Source organism: Nannobrachium achirus (assembly GCF_963921795.1).
Source record: "Nannobrachium achirus genome assembly, chromosome: 14".
In the NCBI taxonomy this organism is placed as follows: domain Eukaryota; kingdom Metazoa; phylum Chordata; class Actinopteri; order Myctophiformes; family Myctophidae; genus Nannobrachium; species Nannobrachium achirus.
In genome coordinates, this window is record NC_137821.1 from 36,396,207 (window position 1) to 36,421,821 (window position 25,615).

Consider the following 25,615-nt stretch of genomic DNA (forward strand, 5'->3'; position numbering starts at 1 on the left):
CCTTTTGGATGTTAAATAAACATAACATTGACAAATAAATTGGCTTGGACATTTCCTCTCTGTATGCAAATGCTTTTACCAACTGAGCAGTGTCTAAGAATACACAACTGCTGTGCTGCTTTTTAGTATATAGGCCCAGGATGACACCGCCAGGCACAAGATTGAACTAGAGACAGTTCACGTGGACTATAATTGATGGACTACATTCCACAAACACAGGATAGAAGGGGACACCACATCTGGATTTCATCACAGACACACACGCACGCACGCACGCACACACACGCACGCACGTTTAGGTACCCAGAAGTTAAAGCACACACCTACAAACAAGACACACCCACATACAAGACACAACACATACTTACCTTTGCACATCCAACACACAAATACACACATGTATGCATGATTGAGCATAGACATTGGCTATATAAGCTCAGAGCAAAGAACCATTGCACTTCTTGTACAGTCACTCAGAGGAGTTGTAAGTTGTACGTCTCGTAACCCCCCTATTATAAATTGACTTGAGGAAGAAACCACCTGGATCTCAACTTTCTTTCGCAAGGCCACAATTCCACGCACTGTACGATACTACAGTGTAAAGTGACACAAATGGTATTTGTGTAATAAGGGCTCACAAGCAACAAGTATGCTTGTTTTTTATTCAAATACACTTGAGTACAATTATGAGAGGTCACAGTCAACCTCAAGAGACTCAGACCGAAGGAGTAAACTCTCTAGTGTGAGTTGTCCCTTTATGGGAGATCTACCCAGTACCCACAGCATAGTTGAACAACACAATTAATGATATGAAAGAACGAAGGACTGAGTATAAGCCAAGTTCAGCAAGTGGACAGGCCTATATTCAGATGATAAGTCTTTGGTTGCCTATCGGATGTTTGTCTCTTCCGAGAGATCAGCAAAAAGGCCTTATTGTTCATATGAGCTCTTCAGTAGGCTAATGCACTTGAACGTTATGCAAGTTGAGAGCTACAGCGCACTTTGACTTGGGGTGACGTTCCCCTTTAAAAAAAACAAAAGTCATTATGAAAACGTATTAACCACAAAAAGAAAATGGGCGGGCAATCTTTGTCCTCCCGCCCAACCTACAGTCTGGGACGGCACCGGTCAACAGGGGTTGTTGAATGGTGAGGAGTAGGTGGACCTCACTAGCAGGTGAACAGGTGACCCTAACAGGTGACCAAATTAGGCAACATGCCAATTTAGAACAAAAAAAAAACAGAAGCACAATCTTCAGCGGCGCCTGCGGCTGCCTCTCCGAACTCCGCGGGCGTGAAGGCCTGTGGCGCGGCCCCTTGGAGATGAGTCGGAAGTAGTGGGCGTGGTACTACCAGTACTACTACTGGTAGTAGTGGATGTGTCCGTCATGGTCAGGTTGGCCCTTGACCTGAGAGACCTGGGTGACTCGGTCGTCTTGAGGGTGGGGTCGGGGGCTGATTTACGGTCCATCGCATCAGCCACTGGGGCTGAGCTGTTATCTGAGCTGCTATCTGAGCTGATGTCCGTTGTATCGGCCACTGGAGCCGAGTTGTGGTCAATTATATCAGCTGCTGGGGCTGGGCTTTGGTGCATCCTATCAGCCACTGGAACTGAGTTGTTGTCTGTTATATCAGCCACTAGAGACGATATGGTGTCCATATCGGCTACTGGAGGTGATCTGGTGTCCATATCAGCCACTGGAGAAGATCTGGTGTCCATATTGGCCACTGGAGTCGATCTGGTGTCCATATCAGCCACATGAGCCGTGTCCATATCAGCTACAGGAGCCAATCTGGTGTCCATATCAGTCACAGGAGCCAATCTGGTGTCCATATTGGCCACTGGAGCCCATCTGGTGTCCATATCGGCCACTGGAGCCGATCTGGTGTCCATATTGGCCACTGGAGCCGATCTGGTATCCATATCGGCCACTGGAACCGATATAGTGTCCATATCGGCCACTGGAGCTGAGCTGTTGTCCATATCAGCTGTTGTGGCTGAGTTGTGCTGCACCATATCAGCCACTGGAGCTGAGTTGTGCTGCATTAGAGTTGAGCTGTGCTGCACCATATCAGCCACTGGAGCCGAGTTGTGCTGCACCGTATCAGCCACTGGAGCCGAGTTGTGCTGCACCGTATCAGCCAATAGAGTTGAGTTGTGCTGTACCATATCAGCCATTAGAGTTGAGTTGTGCTGCACCATATCAGCCACTGGAGCTGAGTTGTGCTGCACCATATCAGCCACTGGAGCCGAGTTGTGCTGCACCGTATCAGCCAATAGAGTTGAGCTGTGCTGCATCACGTCAGCCACTGGAGCTGAGTTGTGCTGCATCACATCAGCCATTCGTTCCAAGCTCCGGCTGATGGACTGCAACACAGGAAACATGCAGCTCTCCATCTGACGGAGCTGACTGACGATGCTCCGCCGGGTATGTACCAGCTCTACCTGCAGCATGTCCATCCTGGCCCGCTGAGCGTTCAAGAATCCGTGCCTCCGGGATCGGACGTGTGCTCGAGCCCGGACACCCCTGCCGCGCGGTGGTGTGGTGGAACATGATCGTCTCTCATCCTGTTCGCTGTCCCTTTCCATTTCAGCAGGTTGTTCTGCGGGTGCTGCAGTGTGACAAGAGAATTTGGTGAATTTAATTGTAGAAGTTAATTTGTTTTGAGCTATAGCAGCAATAAGGTGTAAACACTGCTGTTTCTGTGTGGCAGCATATACATGTACACGAGTTGTTCATGCTAGTACACAGTAACACCTATATGAAACAGGCCCAGAATTCTATTAACTTCAGCTCCATATTTATATCCATATATTCTAATTGTGCTTTACCTGGAAATCCGATCTCTCGCCTTCCAACCCCCCCAACAGCCTCTGGTGGGAGGGCAGTGTCTGCGATGTCCTCTGAATCTGTGGGAGTCCGAGAGACGGCGGGACCCCCTCCGGTTGATCTGTCCCGTCTCCTGTTCACGGGCACCTTTCTCTTGCCTATGCGCTTCACGTCCTTGAACCTCTGCCTGTACTGGGTAGCGGTCCTCACAGGGGCCTTTCCCCCAGCTGCTTGGGCATCCCTGTACATAGTATCAGGTCTGGCCAGCACCTCCCGTGTCTGGCTTTGGGTCTCCTCCATTGACAAGCGCTCTTGGTCAATCGCATGCCTTTCCTGCAACATTGTGGATAATTGCCATGGTTACGAATGTTACCGTTGTCTTATTGTCGAGTCTGACAAACCTCCCAAAGCAAGTTACTTGTTAGGATATTTTAATATGTTTAATTGTGTCTACTGTACTGTGTCTATTCTGCTGCTGTGTTACACTTCTGAACCAATCAATTGCACTGCTCATAAACATTGACCTGTTTTGTAACTAATTTACAAAACGGCATATAATATTAACAGAAGAACAGCTCACAATCTGTGACTTGCCAGAATTGGTGACTGAATCTTAAATCAAGGCAACCTGCGCACACATTTATTGTAATAATAACAGAGTGCATGTGTACGTGTATCTTTATATCTCATACCTGACATTTACTAATGTACATTGCTGGTGACAAAGGAATATTGAAAGTATGCAGTATGCATAATAGTTAACAAACAGCAGAAACTCACCAGATTTGAGTCCAAACCCTCCAGTGTTGCAGCATCTATGAGAGAAAAGGGTGACCCATTAAAAACAGGAAAGCATCTGTGTAATTTTAGATTTATATATAGCAACAAAGGTTTGTCAGAGAGGCATTTCGTCGTTGTGGGCAGCAACCAGTCATCTCCATATTCCAACTTGTTGTGTTTGTTCGTAAATTAATGTCCTACTTGATCATACTACACAACTACAGTGTCACACAAAAGCATCAAAAGTAGCTGATCCTCAAGATTTATATGATTGAGTAGCCATAAAACAAACTGTAACACAAGCCCCACACCTGGTTGTCGGCAACTCATCTGGACATCAGAGGTCGAAGCCTCAATTGACTGAGTTGATGGCATCTCGGTGTTCACCATCGGTATTGGTGTGGCGATCTGTTTGTCTGCATTAGAGTGTGCAAATTCTTTGCCTTCCATTTCGAAGGGATCCTCGCTGGTATCAGCTTGAGTTTTGCATTTCATTGTAGACACTGCATCTTGAATAAAAACAATAAAATGTAATATTAATAATAATATAAAGGCATCCACAGGGGGGCACTGTAGGCTTTCAAGACAGACGTTTTGGCTCCCACAATTTGCAAAAGCTTCTCTGCCTTCTACCTTTCTATGTAATTCAAGCTAGTTAAATAAGGCATTATTACCACACTTCGGTTCCACCTGTGCAACTCACGTAATTAACTCGACAAATGAGTCTAGGCCTAGGCAGTTTGCTGCTTAGCAAAAATGGAAATTATAAAGGAAATGTTGAATTTGTTGATACAACTCTTTCTGAACAATTCTGAAAGAAGCAGCTTCCGGTGGAAGACGACAGCCCCTCTTCTCAAGTTTACTGGGTTAATCAAATATAACTAGTATCATCTTAAAACCTATACAGAATAAATGATTACTAATGATTTAATAAGAACCTTGAACAACTAAAAAAGTCACTGCAGTTGACCGAGGTTCTCCAAAGGCAAAATCTCTTCATCGAAAAAAGCCTTTCTGGTGCGCCCGCTGGCCTAGCGGTCCAGGCGCATACCACATAGGCTCTGATGCCTGACAGCGTGTCACAGGTGATCCCGGCGACCTTTGCTGCCTGTCACTCCCCATCTTTCTCACCCCGTTTCCGGTCTATATATCCACTGCATCCTATCAATAAAGGCCCCCCAAATCTTAACTCATTTAATGCCAGCCTATCACCACTAGAGGGCGCCCAGTGACCAGAGAATAATGGATATGCGCTGGTAATGCATGCCCAAGCCCTGGAGCCATGACTTGCCAGAACACTTTCCTTTGAGCATGTACAGGAAGAGGATGAAGTTAGCTTGAAGTTAGCTATTGGCTACCAAGCATTTTAGATTTAGATTTTCGTCAACTTAGCCATGATTAAACCTTGCACACCTAATGCATGGGAGAAGAAACAGAGAAAATGAGCTCTAAAGATCCTGGATTGCATTGGAGTGGATGGTAAATATCAGCAAATATCGGCAAATATCGTCCTCTGTAAGCAGAGGACAAAAAAAAATTTTTTTGATAAAAAAAAAAAAAAAAGCCGAACTAGTTCGGGATCGGCACTGTGGGATGCGATAATAAAGCCGAACTAGTTCGGGATTGGCACTCAATGAGTTAAAAAAAGAAAGAAAATAGCCTTTCTGCAAGCTCAGAGCTTGTAGATCTGCTACTTTTGACAAATGTTATACACCATGCCCAAAATAGGGACACTAGTGTTCATGTGGTTATTATTATTTTTTATCATGCTTTCATATTATGTGTGTTTACCTGTACCAATGCAACGTATATACCTAGAAACATACCATCTTGTGGTGAGGTGGTTGAATCTTTAGGGGTGGCCTCCTCCATTGGAACCATCAACACTTCAGCAGAATCCAAACCCAGCCTGTCTTCAGGCTGCATAGCCTCAGGCGGAGAGACTTGGGCAGAAGCCCCCAGACTGTTCCCAGGGACTTGTAGACTCTTTTCGTCCGAGCATTTGGGTGGGGTCTCTGTGACCTTGGGCGTAGAAGTGGGAGTGCCCTGTTCCGGTAAAGGTGCAGCACTGTTGAGTGTGCAGGGCATAGGAGTGGTTTCAGGAATCTGTGACTCGGCATCTGAAGACAGAAAAGTGTCCAGATGCCAAGAGACTACTAAACTGCTAAGCTTGGTGTGACTGGTTTTGGAACCCTTTGTATCCAACGTCTCGTCTCCATTGTTCTCATGCACAGTAGTCGTGGTTGAATCTTTGGCTGAGGGTGCAACAGCGCAGAGACTGCTGGAGTCGGTGTCAGCAGGATCCTGAGACTCTGAGGTGTCATTAGAATCGTTAGATATGTTTGTGTCAATACCGGTGTCACTGGTCTTGGCGCGAGAGGCTCCGGCATCTTTCTGATCCAAAGACTTGGGAGTAGGTTCAGGTGGAGGGGTGTTGTTAGGAAGCTTAGACTCAGCATCCAAAGCCTCTGGTGGACATGGCGTGGTCTCGGGTGGAGACGTGACTTCACAATCTTTGGGTCCAGTATTGCCAGGGAGAGTTGTGTCAGGGCTCTTGTTGTCTGAAGATGTTGGTGTAGTTTCTGTGACATTAGGTGGAGGAACTGGGGTGAGACTAGGTGGAGGAACTGGGGTGCCATCTTTATCCAATGGTGTAGCATCGCTGGGAGCATCATTTGATTCGGTTTCGAGTTGATTATTATTTGATTTGTCACTGGATTTGTCCACTGAAGTTTGGGGTGTGATTTCTCCAGCTTTATGGTTGGACTCCTTCATTTTAGGAATGACACCCATTTCATTAGGTTTTGTATCAATGATGCTTGGATCCTGATGGTCCTTTTGAACAGATACAGTTTCCTTCACTTCTGTTTTCTCACTATCTTCCATTTCCTCTGAAGATATGTCACTGATATTTTCGCTTACTCTTGGCATCTTGACTTCTGGCTCCCGCTGAGTTGTATTTTCCATGGCAGCCTCACTCCTTGTTCCACAGTACTCTGTCTTTTCTTCAGAGACTCCTGATGTCACCATCTTGGCCACAGGCTCTTTCAACTGGACAACTTTCAGAGATTCAGAATCTCCATTTTCCAATTCAGAAGGACTTTTGGAACCACCATCTTTTAACGCAGATTCTGATCCTTCGTCTTTCGAAGCAGAATGTTTTGGAATTTCCAATAGGTCTTTGGCTTCCTGTATTCCCTGAGCTTGGGTGGCCTTTGGCTGTGACCGATCAGAGTTCTTTGTAGTTTTTTTGTTTTTTCCTCCCTCTGAGGTCACAGTTTTGTTGTCGTTATTCATGAGTTTAACACTGCTAGAGAGCTTGGGCTTAGATGGGAGTTTGAGTGGAGCTTGTACTATAGGTCGAGGAATTAGAAGATTGCTGTGAAATAGAGAAAGAAAGATATTACGGCTTCAACCAACAACTGTTTTGAGATTATTTAGATTAGACCAAACTTTTAACATGACTTCTCTAGAATCATGAATATCTTCTCCAATTAAACTGTATATATGACTATGAGACACAGTTATGGCACTGCTTTTATACATTAAACCCTATGTGAAGGGTAGGACGTAGCGCGTGGAAGGAACACGTTATTCCAACCAGTGTCTTTCCCCTCCATCAGGCGCCCCGGCTGTCCAGGGGGAGGCAATAGAGAGAGCAGGATTACTTTGTGAGGGCACCTACCCTAGGGGACACAGGGAGAACATGCAAACTCCACACAGAAAGGCCCTTTCGCCAACCCCACCTAGGGTATGGGCACTGATGACGCGGAGGAGGGAACTCGCCCCCCAGCGCCCCAAGCGTCCTCGGTGGGAATCAAAACCAGGACCTTCTAGCTGTGAAGTGACAGTGCTACCGACTGCACCATCGTGCCCCCTAACTTACACTAATTCAAGAGAACAATTCAAACATATACAGTTGGTTGAATTTGAACACACCTCTGACTGGTCAATGCAGCTTTAGATGTAGGTGTAGGTTGTCTGACTGTTGCAGCTGTAGATGTAGGTGTAGGTTGTCTGACCGATGCAGCTGTAAATGTAGGCGTAGTTTTCCTGCTGGATGCAGCTTTAGATGTAGGTATAGTTTGTCTTGTCGATGCAACTTTAGATGTCGGTGTGGGTTTTCCGGTTGATGCAGTCGTAGATGTATGTGTAGTTTGTCTGGTGGATGTAGCTTTAGTTGTAGGCGCAGTTTGTCTGGTGGATGTAGCTTTAGTTGTAGGCGTGGTCTGTCTGGTCGATGTGGCTTTATATGTAGGTGTAGGTTTTCTGGTGGATGCAGTTGCAGATGTAGGTTGTCTGGCAGATGCAGATGTCGGAGTAGGTAGTACAGGAGGCTTGCTGTGAAGGACCGAAAGAAATACATTAATGTTGCAACTGACAACTATTTGACGAGGATTCATCTGATGAAAAGCATTCTTCGCATTATTTGAGAAAGAGATTAATTTAGTCACTTCACCCCTGGAATAAATATTGGAATCCCAAAAATGGATGGTGGATGGAGACAATAAAAGTACTCAAGAAGGTTTCAAAGTACAAAGTAAAAGTTTGATGAAGACTGTTCATGAACAGGGTAGAGAAACATCGACTGACTGTTAGACAGGAAACCAAGACTTTAAGGCATGTGGCCCTTGAGTGATGGAAGCAGGTTAAAAAGCAAGTTTCCTGTGTATGGATCATCTTATAGAATAGAGATAGAATCAGTAATGACATGAACACTTGGGATTAGGTATTTTTACTAGGGCTGTCTTCGACACAGGATTTATGAAGTCGGCTCGAGTCGCGGGGGTTAATCCGACGCGTCGACGAATCGTTTTATAGTCTACTTTGTGTAAAAAAAAATAAAAATAAAAAAAGTGTTGCTTTAAACCACGTCAACATAATAGAATAATACATTAAGAGATGAATTGAATACACAGTGTTTTCGGTGATATCGGTGCGCGAGCACAAATGTTATCTGCATAGCAGTGTACAACCATAACACACCGTTAAAACAAATAAAACATCTCCGCTGTTTCAACTCTGCCCCGTCTCTCGGCAGCGTGCAGTAGAGATGAGACATTCGCGAACGATTCCGCTCTCTTGAACGGCTCTTTTAAATGAGCGATGGGATCCAGTCCGCAGTCGCGGGACACAGAGCACTGACAGACTAATGAGTCAGTGTCGAGAACGGATTCATTTCAGAAAAGGATCATAAACAGGTGGAGGCACAGCACAGCTCCCTTTTGAGCCAGCGGTGTGGACATGTCATGGACGCAAACACAGCGAAACACAATCATTCATCATGGATTACAACACTGGAACAATTCAGAAGCACTTTAATTAGAAAATGTAACTTGTAGCCTACACTTGTGTATGTTAATTTGACTTTAGAAGATTGTTTACTACTTCGTGGACGCGCGTTTGTGCTGTGGCAGGTTATTTAATATGGGATTTTGACAGCGTGCTTCCTCCTCTTAACGGAACACTGTCCCGGCTCTGAATGTTTTAACAAAGCGGCGGTCTGAACCGTTCTGGCCGTTCCGTCTCACTTTCCACCCGACGCTGGTGCGAGACAATAAATAACTGTTCGCCAATTGCTACTTCTCATTGGAAGTACATGACACCACACCAGTCCAGCAGTGCACCGCAGTACTGGCAGTAGTAGGCTAACTGGTGATATAAAAAAATATATATTTTCGCTTCGACTCAAACAATTGGCGTCGATTCCCGGGGCTTAAAACGACGCGTCGATTCGTCGATTTTTAGAAGACACCCCTAATTTTTACTTTACAATAATTACTCCAAATACCCTTTAGATGTGATAAGTTGTAAGTCCCAAGTTGAAGGGTGGAGGGAGGCATTGGTTTTGTACATGTTCTTAAGTTTTTGTTCTGTTCTGCTCTTTTACCTGTTTATAACTGATAAATAGGAGAAATTGTGTACGGTACCACTGACTGTTTTGTATATTAAAAAAACAAAAATAAAATGATATAAATATATGTAATTATTATTGTTTAAAAAATAATCAATTTGGAAATAATGTCCTAACCCCTAATACACAACAACATTAGGATGTATGTTTTGTGTATCAGTGTTAAGACAAATTACATTTACCCGTATTTTCCGGACTATAAGGCGCACTTGAAAGCCTTTAATTTTCTCAAAAAAAAACTACAGTGCGCCTTATATATGGATCATTCATTGACATTGACATTCCCTTTAGCACAGCTCCATCTGTTGGATGCATAACGCAACGGTAGCGTCTATTATGTGCGCCTTATAGTCTGGTGCGCCTTATATATGAAAACAGTTCGAAAATAGACCATTCATTGACAGTGCGCCTTATAGTCCGGTGCGCCTTATAGTCCGGAAAATACGGTACATAGCATTCTCAATGCTATGATGATGAGGGTGAAATCCAGAAGTAATGATTTTTACCTCTTCCCTGCTGTGAATACGCTAGATTTCCTCTTCTTCCTTTCCGGGGATGAGCGAGAGGGAGAAGGGGACCTAGAAGAGCAGGACGAGACACACGAGGAATATAATTTGGTCCCTCTTCTTCTAGGTGCCGGAGAGACGGAGCGCCTCCTCTGTTTGGACGGAGGAGATGGGGAGGAGTCCCTCCTCTGCCGTCTGGACGGAGGAGATGCCGACCTCCGTCTACTTCGTCTCTCCGAAGGGGAAGAGGAACGATTGCGGGAGGAGGAGGAGGCGGCGGCGGGGGTCTTCGTTTTGAGCCCATCAAGCAGGGCCGGCAGAGCCCCCATCACTGCGTTCACATCCAGATCAGGATGGCTTGAGAGATCTGTGGGGAAGGAGGGAGAGAGAGAGAGAGAGAGAGAGAGAGAGAGAAAGACGAGGAAAGAAAAAAAGAGACAGTTTGAGAAAGAAATCGATAAATTCCTTCTGCCAAAGAATGCTTATTTTATTATTCTGAACGACAGGTTGCAAGTTACTATGACAAGCTACACCGGCTGTCCCTCCGTCTGTCTGTCTGTCTGTCCGTCACGTCACACTTTTGGCCCCACTCTTATCTCCGCCACCGTTGCCCCTATCCTTGCCAAACTTTGCACACACACTCCTTGCCTGCCAAATCCACCCCTCATTTCTCACATGGCCCTCTTCTAGCGCCACCATGAGGTCGATTCTTGCAAGACACATTTTTGGACACTGCTCCTACAGATTTTGCCCTAAAATCACGCAAAGCGGTACACAGCATCTCTAAAGTCATGTCATCAACATGGAGCTGTCCCATTTCCTATATTCCCTCCTGATTGGCTACCATTGCCTTCTAAGGTTTGTGTATGCGACCTGGCGGTCGCTTATCTCCCGATTAGGGAGTCTTACTGGTTTTATTATATTATTATTATCCGTCTGTCTGTCTGTCTGTCTGTCTGTCTGTCTGTCTGTCTGTCTGTCTGTCTGTCTGTCTGTCTGTTTGTGTCTCTCTAACCTTTTGTCTCCATGAGTTTCTTGGCCAGCATCTCTGTGAATGTCTCTCCTTGTCTGCTTCCAGAGGACCTCCCTCCCTGACTCCTCTCACGCCCACCTCCATCATAAGGAGAGCGAGACCTGGACCTCCCTGGAGAGGGCCTTCTCTCACGGCCACCTCTGTCCCAAGGAGACCGAGACCTGGACCTGGACCTGGATCTGGACCTGGATCTGAACCTGGTGGGATTGAATTGTGATGGATTTACAATTCACTAAATTGTATTGTGAATTTATAATTCACAATACATACAACCATACTAAACCATAGTATTTTAGTATGGTTAATTAATGCTATTTATAGAAAACAATTTGGTCAGTTTTAAGTCAAGTCTTCTTTATGAATAAAACATTATTTTTTTTAAATAAAAGGCGTTGACCCAAAGCACTTTCCAATTCGAGACAAAATATTAAAAAAAAACAAATATTATTCTACAAGGTATTGTTCACTATACTGAGACCAAGCCCTGATAAAAAGGAGATCCCATACTAATGCATTTGTATATTCAGCCTGAGACTCTGTCAGAGGTTGACCGTGACCACTCGCAAGTGTCACAGCCAAGTCACAGAGAGACACGTCACATCATGTTTGTGTGACTTTATTGTGGAAGTAGAAGCTAAATGATCCTATTACTCACTTTTACTTTCATCTTGATGCCACTAACCTTCGTGAGTGTCTGAAGCTGCGTGGTGAGCGGGATCTGGAGCGCGAACGAGATCGAGATCGAGCCCTTCGCGTCTCCTTCGCACCTCTCCTGGACGACCTCGAGGAGCTGCCACGGCGACGGTGGGGGCTGGGTGAACGTGACGAGGAGTCGGATTTGGAACGCCGGGAGGAAGAGGAGGAAGAGCTATGGACGTCTTTGGCTGAGGTGCTGTGTGCAGCTCTGGAGGGAGGGTTTGGGTGGAGAGAGGGATAAAGGACTTGTTGGTGAAGGAATGGACAGAAGAGAGAACTTGCTGCAAGACCTCACCGGGAAACACAGAATAGCTAAGCTTTTGACGTAGCTTAATATGAATATCTATCAAGTGTCTGCATATTGTTTTTACATTTAGGCTGGGGCCGCCCTTCCTAACTTTCTCTAATCTAACCTAATGAAATGCCTATCAGGCAATGCATGCAACACCTTTTCTTTTAGTGAATTCATACTAGGGGCCTGTGGCCTGTCTTCTACCAACATCCATTCCCACCCACACAGCACACAGCACACCAAATCACAGGTTACTTTAAGTTACAAGACAAGTTACCAATAACCATCACTGTAGCTAGCATACTGAAACCTAATCATTTTAACAATGCCACATTTCTAAAGTTCAGCACTCTGAACACTACAACCAAACCCCAATAGCTCACCTGGCCTCAGGTGTCAACTTGCCATCCCAATGTGGATACCTAGGAGAAATCACAGATAATTCACATGATCCACATCTAAAAAGCTACTGTATGTCTCAGTGCAAAAGGAAACACTGCACTTCTATCTTTGTCTTTTCATGACAATTCTGTCAATATAAAATGGATTGGGCTAATAATCACACAATGTGCTTGGTTGATAGGTGAGGTATAATAATGATATCACAAGGCTATGAAGTCTAATCTCCATTTTTACTGTATATGACTACACAGACTACACATCACTGAGTGATGCCAGGGGAACCACTCTAACAGAATGGGTTTGCGGCTCTGACATCATGCTCTGCCTTCACTGTGATGTCAGGGGAACCACACAAACATAATCCTTTTTATGCCCATATATGGAGTTCCCTGATGTCATCAATATTAAGCCCATATCTAACAGGACTTCATAAGGGAATGCCCATATATGGAGGGCACATTGACCACATTCCACATTAACAGAATCCATATATGGCCAAGATGGCCCATATCGGTGTGGCTGGTTCTACAGACAGGGATCTCCATGTATGGGCATACAAAGGATTGTATGTATGATGTCAGATGTCATAGACGTCATAGGACTTTCACATAACAAAAACGTCTTCTTCCGTGTATCATTGTCCTTGATGATAGTTAGTAAGCATGTTTAGGCTCTCACAGCATATCTCCATATACAATACATGGATCTCCATATATGGGTACCAGGGATCTCCATACAGTATATGGGTAACTGGTCCAATATACATCACTGGCCAGATGGCCAAGATCCTTTACGGCAGGGGTCTCAAACTGGCGGCCCGGGGGCCATTTGCGGCCCGCGAGACGATATTTTGTGGCCCCCACCTTAATATGAAAGTTTAATGTTACTGTGGCCCAGGGACATGCTGGGCCCCTGATTCAGCCCGGGAAAAAGAGTTGGAGAGGCCCTCATTACGCGCTATAGAGAGAGATCTCTCTCTATAGTGCTGCTGCTACTCAAAGATTTGCCATTTCAGATCATGACAAGTGACAAGCCAGTGGCCCATTACATGAGTTATATTTCGTCGTTGTCGGGTGGAAACCTTGTATGTCTAAAACCGTTTGTTTTGTATTTATCATTTTAATGATTTAAACTAGTGAAAACAGCCGATCTACAAGCACACAATGCCTCGCGGTGCGAGGCATTGTGTGCTTGTAGATCTGCTGTTTTCACTACTTTTCACTACTTTTCACTTCACTACTTTTGCGGCCCAGCCTCAGCCAGACTCTGCCTCCAGCGGCCCCATGGTAAATCGAGTTTGAGACCTGTGCTTTACGGCGAGGTAGCTTGTCGCCCTGAGGCGTCTAACTAGTATACTGTAGTAATGCATACCTCCAGGGAAGAATTAAGATGTGATTGATCAACTTAAAAGACTAAATTAAGTGAATTATAATGATGAAAACAGAAAAAATAAAAAGGACTGACATCTTGCGGAGGAGTTTGCAGCGGTTCCGGTGAGAGCTGGAATCCTGGTGAGAGTTCCACTCCTAGCAGTCAAAACACAAAAGGTAAAATAAAGAATGTTAATGGCAAGCATCATGGTAACCATAATCACTACTACCCCTACTACTACAGTTCTGTGGCAGTAGCTGATATGGACAAAATAACTAGGAGGGGTTCTCAAACCTTCCTGATAAGAACTTTATGCCCTGTTACTGACCTTATTCCTTGTGCTGTAACCTGAAGAATATCATTTAGCCTTGAGAATAGGGCTGTCACAATTATCTTTTGCTACTGTAAAGCACTTTGTAACGTTGTTTTGAAAAGCGCTTTATAAATAAAGAAAGTTTATTATTATTATTATTATTATTATGACATTTACAGGACGATTAATTGTCACTCAAATAATTGTGATTAACGATTTAATTGTGTTTTTGTCGTTGACAATTACATTTCTATTTGGCTTGTAGGCTTTGTAGTTGCACATGGCAGATATGACAAATAACTAAATATACAAAGAAATTAAGGACATATTTGACAACTTTACACATTAAAAAGAACCTTGATAGTGGAAATAGCCGATCATATATAAACATTTTCAACATGTAAACGATTATGACGATTATGACAAAATAATTGCGATTATGACAAATAATTGCGATTAGACGATTATGTAATTATTGTGACAGCCCTACTTGAGAATGTTAGTTATGTATATAAGTAAGAGAAGTTTTGGTTCCCCTGTCTAACTTTTAATCTCTTAAAACAGATTCAAATGGGTTCCCAGAACCCAGATTTAAATCATAGTGGGCCATCCTGGCATTGTTGACAGCTTGAGGTACTTCCTCTATAACTCAGAAACGGCCTCTAACATACAATAAAGTCATATCATGTACATGCCGTTGCCTGCCTTTTTGCTCCCGTGAATTGAACAGACTTTATTTTATTTTTAAATAAAACTGCTTTTTGTACTTTGATAGGGTCTCAGTATAGAGGGTATGCGCATGCTTAAAGTGAATGACAAATCGAGTGGCAAAACGAGTGGCAAAGTGAGTTTAATGTCGTTTAACATCGTTTAAAGCAATAAGATAGGTCTTTACTTTTTGGATGTATGGGCTGTCAAGGCAAGAAAGTATTTTTTTGCCACTCAGTAGGCGTTCCCGCATAACCTCCTGGTACGATGATGATGTCACGCGCATACCCTCTATATATTAATAATCAGTTTATTAGAGGTTTTGTTAACGTGAGTTTCCAACAAATTGGCTGTCTCTCTGTCTATGTCCCTTTTATGCCCATACATGAAGAACCTTGAAGAATGTGTGGAATCTCTGCAAGCATATCTGTGTGTGTCCTTCACGTATCTAAAGAACCGTCTGAGTGATTGACTTCAAATGTGCTGTGTGTATCGCCGAGGACACAGGAAGGGCAGTCCCCCAGTATGAAGTCGGTCGGATCAGCATGTCTCAAAGATCCACAATAAATTACGTCCTTCATCGCTCCATAATATGTCTGTGTAGATGTACTTAATTCATGAAAATTAACCACACAAAATAAAACTCTCCTGGTATGTATGGGCCTTTATAAGCAGATTATAAAGCACATGTATATTCATAATGCATTATAGACATGGGCTTCATAGAAAGTGTGACTAAAACATCCATAAAACTAGTGCAACAGATAACAAGAGTATTGCGGGTGGGGCCTGTATTCCCGATAACGCTAACAGGACATGAGGTCTTCAACTCACCTTGTTATTTCGACTTTTCACTTGTTCACAAATAGAACAAGAGTGGGGAAAGTATTTGGGAGTTAACCCAACACAGTCTCTCATTATTTCGGGCTTTGGCAACTGCTTGATGACCGTTGTCGGGCCTGTCGGCTGTGATGGTAACTGGTATTGGATCGGCATCAGTGGGCTGATGGCAACAGACCCAGGAGGCACCACTGCAGTATGAAGACCAGGGTTATTATTATAGTTAAAACTAACTAGAATTGAAAAATAGGTAACTGAAATAAAAAATAAAAGCAAGGCTTTACAAAAAAACTATAAGAAACTGTATTGTGTTTTACGAAACTAAAACAAAGAAAACAAGCAAACCCACTTTAAAAAGTAATCTAATCAAGACTAAACTGAAAATGATAACAAATACGTTAATAACCATGATGAAGACCAGGAGGATGAACCACTGAGGTATGCGGACCAGGAGGAGTAACCACTGATGAATGAGGACCAGGAGGAGGAACCACAGATGATGTATGAGAACCAGGGGGATGAACCACTGAGGACGTTTGAGAGCCAGGAGGAGGATGAACCACTGATGTATGGGGACCAGGAGGAAGAACCACTGATGTATGGGGACCAGGAGGAAGAACCACTGATGTATGGGGACCAGGAGGAGGAACCACTGATGAATGAGGACCAGGAGGATGAACCACTGATGAATGAGGACCAGGAGGAGGAGCCACTGATGTAGGAGGACCAGGAGGCACCACAGCTGTAACTGTTAAAATGTTACTTATGTATGACACCACAGGCCTTGGCTTCGTTTGCTGTGGCTTCTGAGCTTCATGTCCGGCCACAGTCACTTGACCCTGAGCCTCACTGGTGTCGAGGACCGCAAGACCATTCTGGGTTGTCATGGCTGTTGCAGGAGCCAGAGATGTTGGATGTTGGGTCTCTCTGCCTGGAATGGGTTTAGCTGATTTGCCGATTCTGTGATCCATGTCTTTCGTCAGAAGTGAGATTGGATTCTGAGCAACTGCAGATTGGTCGACCCGGTCCCAATTTGATGTTTGCATATTTGAATCACTGGGAGTCTGTGCGGAAGGCATCAATCCCACGGGCGAGATGGAACCAGTGGCAGCACTTGTCTGGAATGAGCCAACTCTGGGAGATGCTGTGCTGCTGAATCTTGTCAACCCAGCATCTTGTGACAGTGGCTTGCAGCCTTGAGCAACACTTGCGAAACTGTCCATCATCGGAAACATGCTCCCACTCACACCACCAATATTTGCAGAGGCACCACCACCAACACTTGCATCAGACTCAGCGCCAATGTATTTACTGGTATGTCCATAGTCAATCACTTTGCTTGGCTGGTGAAAGGCAGTAGAAGCAATTTCCTCATGTGCCTTGACCACCCCCACTTGATCTGAACTTGTCAAAAGGTCTGATCCACTTGCAGCACTTTCAGTTTGAGGTAAGCGGTCCGAGTCCAGCCTGCTGGACAGAGCAGCAGCCCTCTTGTTCTTCTCGGAGCGGATGTTTCGCAGGGTGGCCGGCATGTTAGCAGGTGTCAACGCCTCCTCTGGGTAGGACATGAGTAGCTCCAAGTCCTCATCCGAGAGGCCAAAGAGGCGCAGGATGTCCTTGGCAGATTCAGAGGTATTTTGGGTTTGGCTGGGGTTGGGAGTGGAAGTGGGACTGGCAGTCACAGGGGAATTTCCAGGGGCCGAATAATCACCTAACCTCTGAAAGGCAGACTCAGGGCCTTCCCGTGCACCAGCACTGGAATTATTACTGCTGCCATCACTACCACCAGCAGCATGACTTGGTGTCTGACATGACTGTGGGGATTGGGATGGCAGAGAGGAGGGAGGCAGAGGGATCTGTTTCAACCAGCCCATAGAGTAGTTATTGTGCGACTCCATGGCCAATCAGGAGGGAAATCTGGGCTTGTCGTTAGAGACCCTGGGGTAATGTAATCCAATAGCAAATAATGCAAACCTGAAAAGGTTGACAGGAACAAAAGGAAAGGTTATTTGAGTCACCCTTGGGATCTTTTGGCAACCTTAAGGCCCTGCACACATATTTTTCTATCTTAAACTGGAGAAACATCAATATTAATACTTGGTATTTGTGAGATATGATTGATAGAATAGAAATGTATGATATGCTTTTGTTTTAAACATGTTTGTATTTTAGTTTATATTAAAATGCAGTCTGTGTGCACGTAACTAAAATCTAAACTCCTACAACAGCTGTGACAGCTGTCACTATGTCCCATCTGTGGTGTCAATGTCTGTCTGAGGGATGTTGATTGCGAGCTGCTATATCCTGAGGAAATCGCACCTACAGTTGTTTGATGAGTTTTGTATTCCTGTTTGAACAGCTGTCTGTCTGTATAGGCCATATGACATGTTTATTGGACATTGTATTTAAACTCACTGTATTCTTGATGTTGAGGCACAGTAACCGTGAGGTGGGACAGGTCCCACTCCCAGCTCTCTCGTACAGGCTTTTGCTATGCTGTTTGCCATTCTTGGATTATGCTGTTATTGCCTTCTAAAATAAACGCTTGCACATCTACACATCATCGTTCTGGAATCATATTCTTATAGTTAAGGTTTTAGAATGAAATTCTTATTTATCAGTGATGACTGTGGAATTAGAGAGTATCTAAACTACAGAAGAGGATCAGCTCATTAAGATCCACACACTGTCAAGAGGAGGCATGTATGAAACAGCCCAGTAAGCCCACTGTGAAGTTCTGCATGAGTTGTTAGGTAGAATTCCCAGAGCTTACAGTAAAAACAAATGCTGTTGTATGAGAGTTGTGTGGAAGTGCTCAAGGGCTAGTTTCAGTGATACTTCAGTGACTTTGGCAACTGTCAACAGTAAATTATATCTTATTGTTATTGGGCATAAACTGTCCTGTGTGAATCGTGCAACGCTCAGTAGCTAGCTACTATTTTAACTTCATCTGTCATAATGATGGTATTTGGAGCCAAATGTTTTCTGATGTGGTACTCAGTGTAAAAAGAGCGAGAACATACTCAACATAGTCTTTGACTAGACTAGAACTAGTCATAAGTTTGACATATTTTGTAGGAGAAAGACAAGAATGGCTCTGTCACATGTGAGGTGAGCCCATCCCCCAACACACAAACGATTCACACACACACACCAGGAAAAGAATGCATCCACCCCATGCCCATGATAAAGTAGTGGTACTGGAGTCAGAGATAACGGAATATTACTGTTATCAGTAAACAAACAATCTTAATAAAATAAGTGCATATTATGCACCTAACCTACCCTTTCATTTAGGCTATAGCTTGTAGAATCCTCGTTTTAAGGAAATGGTTGTTATGAGTATGACATACGGTACCTTGTTAATGCGTAGTTTCGGCTGCTTAGTTTCGCTAAAACGTCTTATTTTCCCTTTTCCCTGTCGCTGCAGTGACAGCACTGAACATCTGCCAGTCTCCCGTCTCTGCGTGCTAAATTTGAAACCCCATAGTCCGAAGGGACGGAGGCGGTGCTTATGATAATATATGCTTCGGACCACAAATGGATCCCGACCCACTGTTTGGGAAACGCTGGCAGTACCATGTGACGGCAATGTTTTTGTTTTTTTTCGCTTCCTGCTTCCGTGTTCTACACTGGGGTCACGTGAACGAGAAGCAGCAGAGAGAGAGAGGATCACCTGCAGGGCTGTGTACTGATCTGATCTCTCTGGGTCAAAACATCTATTATACAACAGCACCGACGCTTTCTACGAACGCTACCCGGGATCCGAGGGCCCCTAGCCCCGCCACGCCGCCGACTGTGCACCGCGGGAGGAGCCGGTAACATGGAGGAGGACGGGGAACGCTCGCCGTTGTTGGCGGAGCGACACGACGGCTCGAACGGCTTCTCTCCCGGAGGCAGCTCGTATGGATGTCCGCCCAACCCGCAGGGTGCGTGGGCTGAGCTGGGATCAAGCTGTTTCTGTTTACATGCGTCCTTTTATACCGTACAGTTTATACAGTACAGTAGGCTACAAAGTATCTATTCTAGTAACTACATTTTCATATACATGTAGCGGAGTAAGACAGTAAAGGACAATATTTGGATCCGAGATGTATTGGAGTAGAAGTAAAAGTATTGGAAATGGGAAGTACTCAAGTAAAGTAAAAATACCTCAAAATTGTGTCTAAATATGTATTTTTAGACAACCCTAACCTTATACAGTAACACTACTATCCCCCATACGTCACACCTGTCCATCAAAGAGTGTGGTGCATCTTGGGAATGGGTTTATTGTGTCTAAAAAGACATTTAGACACTTTTAATTACAATTTAAAATTGTAGAAAATAATTGTTCTAAAAAACAAACAAAGTGGTCCTATAATAATATGTTGTCTAATGTTGTTTTGACCTTCTATCAAGAGCTGAGTCAGTCACCTGTCTGGCAGGGCAACCATTTGTATTACTTAAGTTGGGCCTTTAAACCACAGAATAGTATGTGGAGTTGTGGACACTTGGCCCTTGGCTATTCTTAACTCACTAGCCACGTATTACAAAAACATGTTTACCCAGAAATACTGGAAGTGGAAAGGTATTAAAAACATGCTAGTTGCACAGGGTAACGCATGCGGGGGAACACACACCTTGCCTTCATATTCTTCTCTCCTCTTACTTTCTGTCATTCATGACCTTACACACTGGTTTCTAATTACTCTCCATTGTTCTCTTTCTTGACATCCCTCTTTACTTTTTAATTCACATTCCTGTCTATCCCCTCACAGTTCTGCATTTAATTTGTTTTTATGCAACACTTCTTCCTCTCTTCTCCCATTCTATCTTTGTCATATTTTTCTCTTTGGGCCTTTTTCCTTCTCCTTTTCTGCCTCTCTCCCCTATTTCTTCGCATTTCCCTTTCTCACCACTCTAGTCTACAATACATTTTTCCTCCCTCATTTCTGTCTCACTCCACCTCTCTCACTAACTCAACCCACCTCTCCCACACACACACAATCACAGAGCACCAATGTCTGAAGTAATTTACATATCCGGCCTGGGTCACTTTTATTTTTTCTCCAGTCTGAATTCCCCTATTTATTTTTAAATATCTTGTCAAATAAGAACTGTGTTCCAAAACTAAACAAATGATCCCGGCAGTTTGACTCGTATGGAAATGAAGAATCAACTGACGGTGAGAAAACACTAACGTTAATGTGGCCGAACAAGTTACCTTTTCGCCAGAAACAGACTCAAATATCTATATGAGTGACTTCCTATCGTAAACAGAGCCACCTCCCCTTCAATTAGACAGTTTGTTTATTTTTGGATTTTAAGATGACCCAATGTTATTCTCCATAGAGAAAAACCTCTGCGGCCCAGGGGATGAACGAGTGACGTAAGGACTTTGGTACTCTATTGTCACTTCAATATAATCTCGATCACTCCTCTTCCTAGCCCCTCATTTTCTCATGTCAGTTTTGTCTTTAGTGTGTATCCACAACTTTCCAACATCCCATCATGCATTGCGCAGAAGTTGTAGGGAGTTTCCGGCGCCGCAGCCGAGTGTGATCTACAAGCTCACACCGGTTGCATCTGTGACGCGACGTGAGCTTGTATGTCTGCTGTTAACCGGAAGTGTCCTACAGATAATGCTCCAGTAATTATTTGCGGAAACAGGGGGATACTAGTTTTGATAGGGACTCTGCACATTCTAACCTGAGATCACCTCATTTAAACTAATAACCTGCAACAGATACTCTAGATGAATATTTTATATTTGATTGATTGCCAGTAAGGAAGATGGCTCATCCTGGGACAGTAACTTTATATGCACACAGACCGCAGTAGTTTCCTCAATGTTTTGTTGCAGGGAACACAACCTCACCCTGTCTTTGTTCAGACTGAAGTCCTCTCTTTTTTTCTTTAACATACAAACATGCACTACTTTTTATGTTTTAACACAACAAAAAATGGCACATCTACAAACTTAAAGTGCGTTACTTGTTGTGACGTACAATAGCGACTGGAGTGGAGTGATAGTAGTCGGTAGTTGTCGGACAACACAGTTGTATTTCAACATTAATACTGCTTCATTGTCCTTTTTAGCTATTATGAAGTATCATATCATCGTAACTCTATCTATAATCTGTCAATTATAGATTGAGTTAATGAAAGAAAAAAAAATTGTCTTACATGCTGCACTGTCACTGACCCTGTCTTTCTCTGTTGTTACTGGGGGGTCCCTCTCTCTCTCTCTCTCTCAATCTCTCTCTCTCTCTGTCTCCAGGCATCATCCCGTTCCCCAGTTCGGGGCTGGTCCCTGGGGAGGCCCCTCCCCCGTACTCCCCCCAGGGGAGTCCAGACAGTAGCAGTGCCCCGGTCATCAGCTGCAGGGTCTGTCAGAAGTCCATATCGGTGGAGGGGAAGACTCACCAGCATGTGGTCAAATGTAGCGTCTGCAACGAAGCTACGGTGAGCAGGAGATATGCACGTGTGCACAAACACACACAGAGGGCGCGGTCACACATCTAGCGACGTTTGGCTCGGAATAACGCCGATAGTAGCCACTTTGCTGTTCCTTTGAACTTTGCGCAGCTGATGGAAGTGTCATCAAATTGCCGGTCTTCCGGGCGTTTAGGTCTGTCCCGTTGGTTAGTGCCAATCACTGCCGGGTGACAGTTCAGCAGTGCTGAACCACAACGCAAAAGCACTGTGGCCCGCGATTGTTAGAAAACTGTCCTGACTGAAAGAAAATACTATCGTGAAAATAAACAGGACATACTCGGTTTACATTTACTCGAATTTTTTGCCAGCCCTTCAAAAGACTCTAAAATGGCGGGTTGCATAATCCTGGGCACCCTATGTGTTGGGATTTCTGCTGCTTGCTGCTGACTGCCCGGGCCCACACACCCTAACAACCACAGATGTCCTATTGTGCATCTGTGCACAGTGTGCAGACACGGTGACAAGGACAAACAAAAATACACGCACACACACATTCTCCAGTGTTACCAGCCCAGCGGTGCTATTGGCAGAAAAGGAATTACTGTAATTGAATAATAAATTTAGTTTATTACTGATTGATAAAGCAATCGGATCCCAAATAATCTTTGTGTTTGTGTGTGTGTGTGTGTGTGTGTGTGTGTGTGTGTGTGTGTGTGTGTGTGTGTGTGTGCGTGTGCGTGTGTGCAGCCCATAAAGAACGCTCCAGTGGGGAAGAAGTATGTTCGCTGTCCCTGTAACTGTCTACTGATCTGCAAGGTCACCTCACAACGCATTGCGTGTCCTCGACCATACTGGTAAGACAGAGAGAGAGACAGATCATACTACAGCATCACACAAAAGTAGCAGATCCTCAAGCTTGCCGATCTGCTAGTTGAAAAGTAATGAGTATGAGGTTTACACCCGACAAGAGACGAAGTGATCTTCAACACACATGAACACAAAACATACAACTCACACACAAACATCAGTCACCAATCTATCCACTATCTAAGAGAATGCAACAAAGAAGAGAGAGAGAGAGAGAGAGAGAGAGACATAGAGAGTGTTTGTCACAAGGATTGAAGGTTTGAGGAAATCTGCAGAAAGTGATCCCATTCCAGACCTCTGTGTACTGTGTTTCTCATCTCATAGCAAACGCATCATCAACCTGGGACCAGTTCACATAGGGAGAGAAAGCCCCGAGCCACAACAACAACCTGTTGGAATCAGGGTCCTCTGTGGTCACTGCTCCAATACATTCCTGGTATAAAACACGCTTACACACACTCACACAGAGTAAATGCCACTTGTAAATTGCTAACGTAATCATGTTATCACTGAAGGTAAATGAACCTTATTCTCTGTCTACACTGGATGTGTGTATCCATTCCATGTTAATCTGATGTCATGCTCTTTCCTGCATTCACCTCAGTGGACAGAGTTCTCAGACCGAACCCTAGCAAGGTGTCCGCACTGCCGCAAAGTGTGAGTATCTTTTTGTGTATCCATGTGTGTCTGTGAATGTGTTGAATGTGTGAGAAAGAAAGCTGATCCGTAGCATTCACACCTTAAATCATATATTTAATTTGTACAATTTATTTTATTTTGGCCCTCTGTGTATTTGAGTTTGACATCCCTGCCTTAAATGCATCTCACTTCCTGGTTTTCGATTTCAAGCTCTTCCATTGGCCGGCGGTACCCCAGGAGGAGGAGCTTGCTGTGCTTCCTGCTATTCATTGTTATCGCTGCCTCTGCTGCAGGACTCATGGTATGTGTGTGTGTGTGCTGTGTACACTGATTTACTGAATACTGTGTATGTTTATGTCTTTCTGTGTCTCTTGCATGCAGGGTGTGTGGTGATTTATAACAGTTGCTATCTCAGCCTGTGTAGACTTTGTTTCATCATATCTTGTGTGTGTGCGTGTGTGTCTCTCTCTTTCTCTCTCTCAGGCTGGTACATGGAGACCCGCCCAGCAGTCCAAAGGGATCTACGTCTCCTGGGTGTTACTGGTCTTACTGTCTCTCTTCGTCCTGGCCAGGACCCTCCACTGGACCTGTCTGAAGATCAGTGACCCCATATCCAACATCACATAGAGCACTGCTTCTCAACTATAAAATGTCAAGGTGTCCCCTTAACTCTGACCGTGTACAAAAGGAACCAAATGGACCTGTTAGGGTCCATTTGGTTCCATTTGTACACAGTCAGAGTTACAGACTTGTATGGGTCCATTAGATCCCCCTAAAGGAACCCACAGAGTCCCTGGAATCCACTTTGAGAAACACTGACATAGAGCACTGCTTGAGGGGGATCCAGACTAAATGATTGATATTTAGGGACCAAATGGACCCTTACAGGTCTGTGACTCTTGAGAGTGTAGAAATGCATCCAAATGTTCTATTTGTGTACACTCGGTGGTTAAATTAAAAATGCGGATTGGGGTCCCAGAGATTAAAAAAAGAAAGAAATAAGGATGAAGTTAGATTCTGTGGACTAATGCATATCAAACTGGGGGTCCTTGAAATTTATGAGGTTTATAATGACTGACATAGGAGTAGGGAGGGATAGGAGGAAAGATGGAAGAATAGAGAGGTGAAAGAGAAATATGGAAAAGTAGAGAAGGGAAGAGGTTAATATGAAATGGGGGCAGATGAACCGAGGGAGTGATGAGGGAGAGAGGAGAAGAGAGGAACTATATTAACTTCGTTAAAAGTGAATGAAACCCTAGGTTGATTTTCTAGTTTGTTTTCCTGTATTTTAAAGGTGCAAAAACGGATACTTCTGATAGTAATCTTTGCTATAGTGTGTTTGTTCAGTAACGGGCATCTCTCCAGTTCTTTATTTAGTACAACAGAACATTTATTTTAGGGTCGGGATACAAATATTATCCAATCAGGAGAGAGAACTCACGCAGGATGCAGAATAGACAAGTGAAACTGGAAGTGAGGACACTAAAGATGTGAGCAGACAAACTGGAACACTATACATTTTAAGCTGATGAATGTGTACTCTCTCCTGGTTGAATGTAATTGTCCATCAAGACCTCATGTTGCATCTTCCGTGGGACTTTCCGGTCCTATCGGCTGTAAATGAACTAAGAGGCTAAATCAATAAGCCGCTGCTGTGGCCAGTGTGGACAATAATTAACAATAATGTCCAACTTTAAATTCACCAGAGAATTCACATTGGAGAGAAACCTTATGGATATGATCAGTGTGTTCAACCTACATTCTTAATGTTTTAAAAAATTTCTTTTTATTTTTTTTCTGAGAGACAGGGAGACCCCTCTTACTGAACAAACACTAGCAATTATTAGAAGGCAGAGCTTTAACTATTTAACAACAAATGACAAAATGAACTCAGGGTTTCATGCCCCATTAACAAACTTGAGCAGCTATGAGGAGACATTAGAATGAAACTGGGAAGGATGCGCTTCTTACAGAATCGAAACTTGGCCCTGACCTCTCACCTAA

The 25,615-nt window shown here is 44.1% G+C and overlaps 2 protein-coding genes across 2 annotated transcripts; one reads left to right on the top strand and one right to left on the bottom strand.

Annotated features, from left to right (window-relative positions):
- Positions 1-872: 872 nt before the first annotated feature.
- On the bottom strand, positions 873-17,583 carry LOC308297998 (uncharacterized protein; the record flags this gene model as incomplete). The annotated part of the gene is made up of 13 exons (XM_080741562.1): positions 873-2,612; positions 2,833-3,163; positions 3,611-3,645; positions 3,922-4,119; positions 5,437-6,989; positions 7,550-7,951; positions 10,031-10,397; positions 11,046-11,260; positions 11,746-11,967; positions 12,435-12,473; positions 13,918-13,979; positions 15,680-15,876; positions 16,092-17,583. 13 exons carry the CDS (start codon positions 17,581-17,583, stop codon positions 1,255-1,257), a joined length of 6,471 nt encoding a protein of 2,156 aa, XP_080597688.1. The 3' UTR covers positions 873-1,254.
- A 1,785-nt stretch (positions 17,584-19,368) lies between these two features.
- On the top strand, positions 19,369-24,281 carry LOC308298220 (type I phosphatidylinositol 4,5-bisphosphate 4-phosphatase-B-like). Its single transcript, XM_080741781.1, has 7 exons — positions 19,369-19,614; positions 21,948-22,132; positions 22,853-22,959; positions 23,297-23,408; positions 23,577-23,629; positions 23,822-23,912; positions 24,095-24,281. Exons 1-7 carry the CDS (start codon positions 19,509-19,511, stop codon positions 24,236-24,238), a joined length of 798 nt encoding a protein of 265 aa, XP_080597907.1. The 5' UTR covers positions 19,369-19,508; the 3' UTR covers positions 24,239-24,281.
- Positions 24,282-25,615: the final 1,334 nt, after the last annotated feature.

Bases quoted from the DNA above. Each gene is read 5' to 3' on its own strand.
- LOC308298220 (XM_080741781.1), top strand. From the start codon at position 19,509: ATGGAGGAGGACGGGGAACGCTCGCCGTTGTTGGCGGAGCGACACGAC. The intron at 19,615-21,947 runs GTGCGTGGGCTG...CTCTGTCTCCAG, and splicing joins ATGTCCGCCCAACCCGCAGG to GCATCATCCCGTTCCCCAGT. The intron at 22,133-22,852 runs GTGAGCAGGAGA...GCGTGTGTGCAG, and splicing joins GCGTCTGCAACGAAGCTACG to CCCATAAAGAACGCTCCAGT.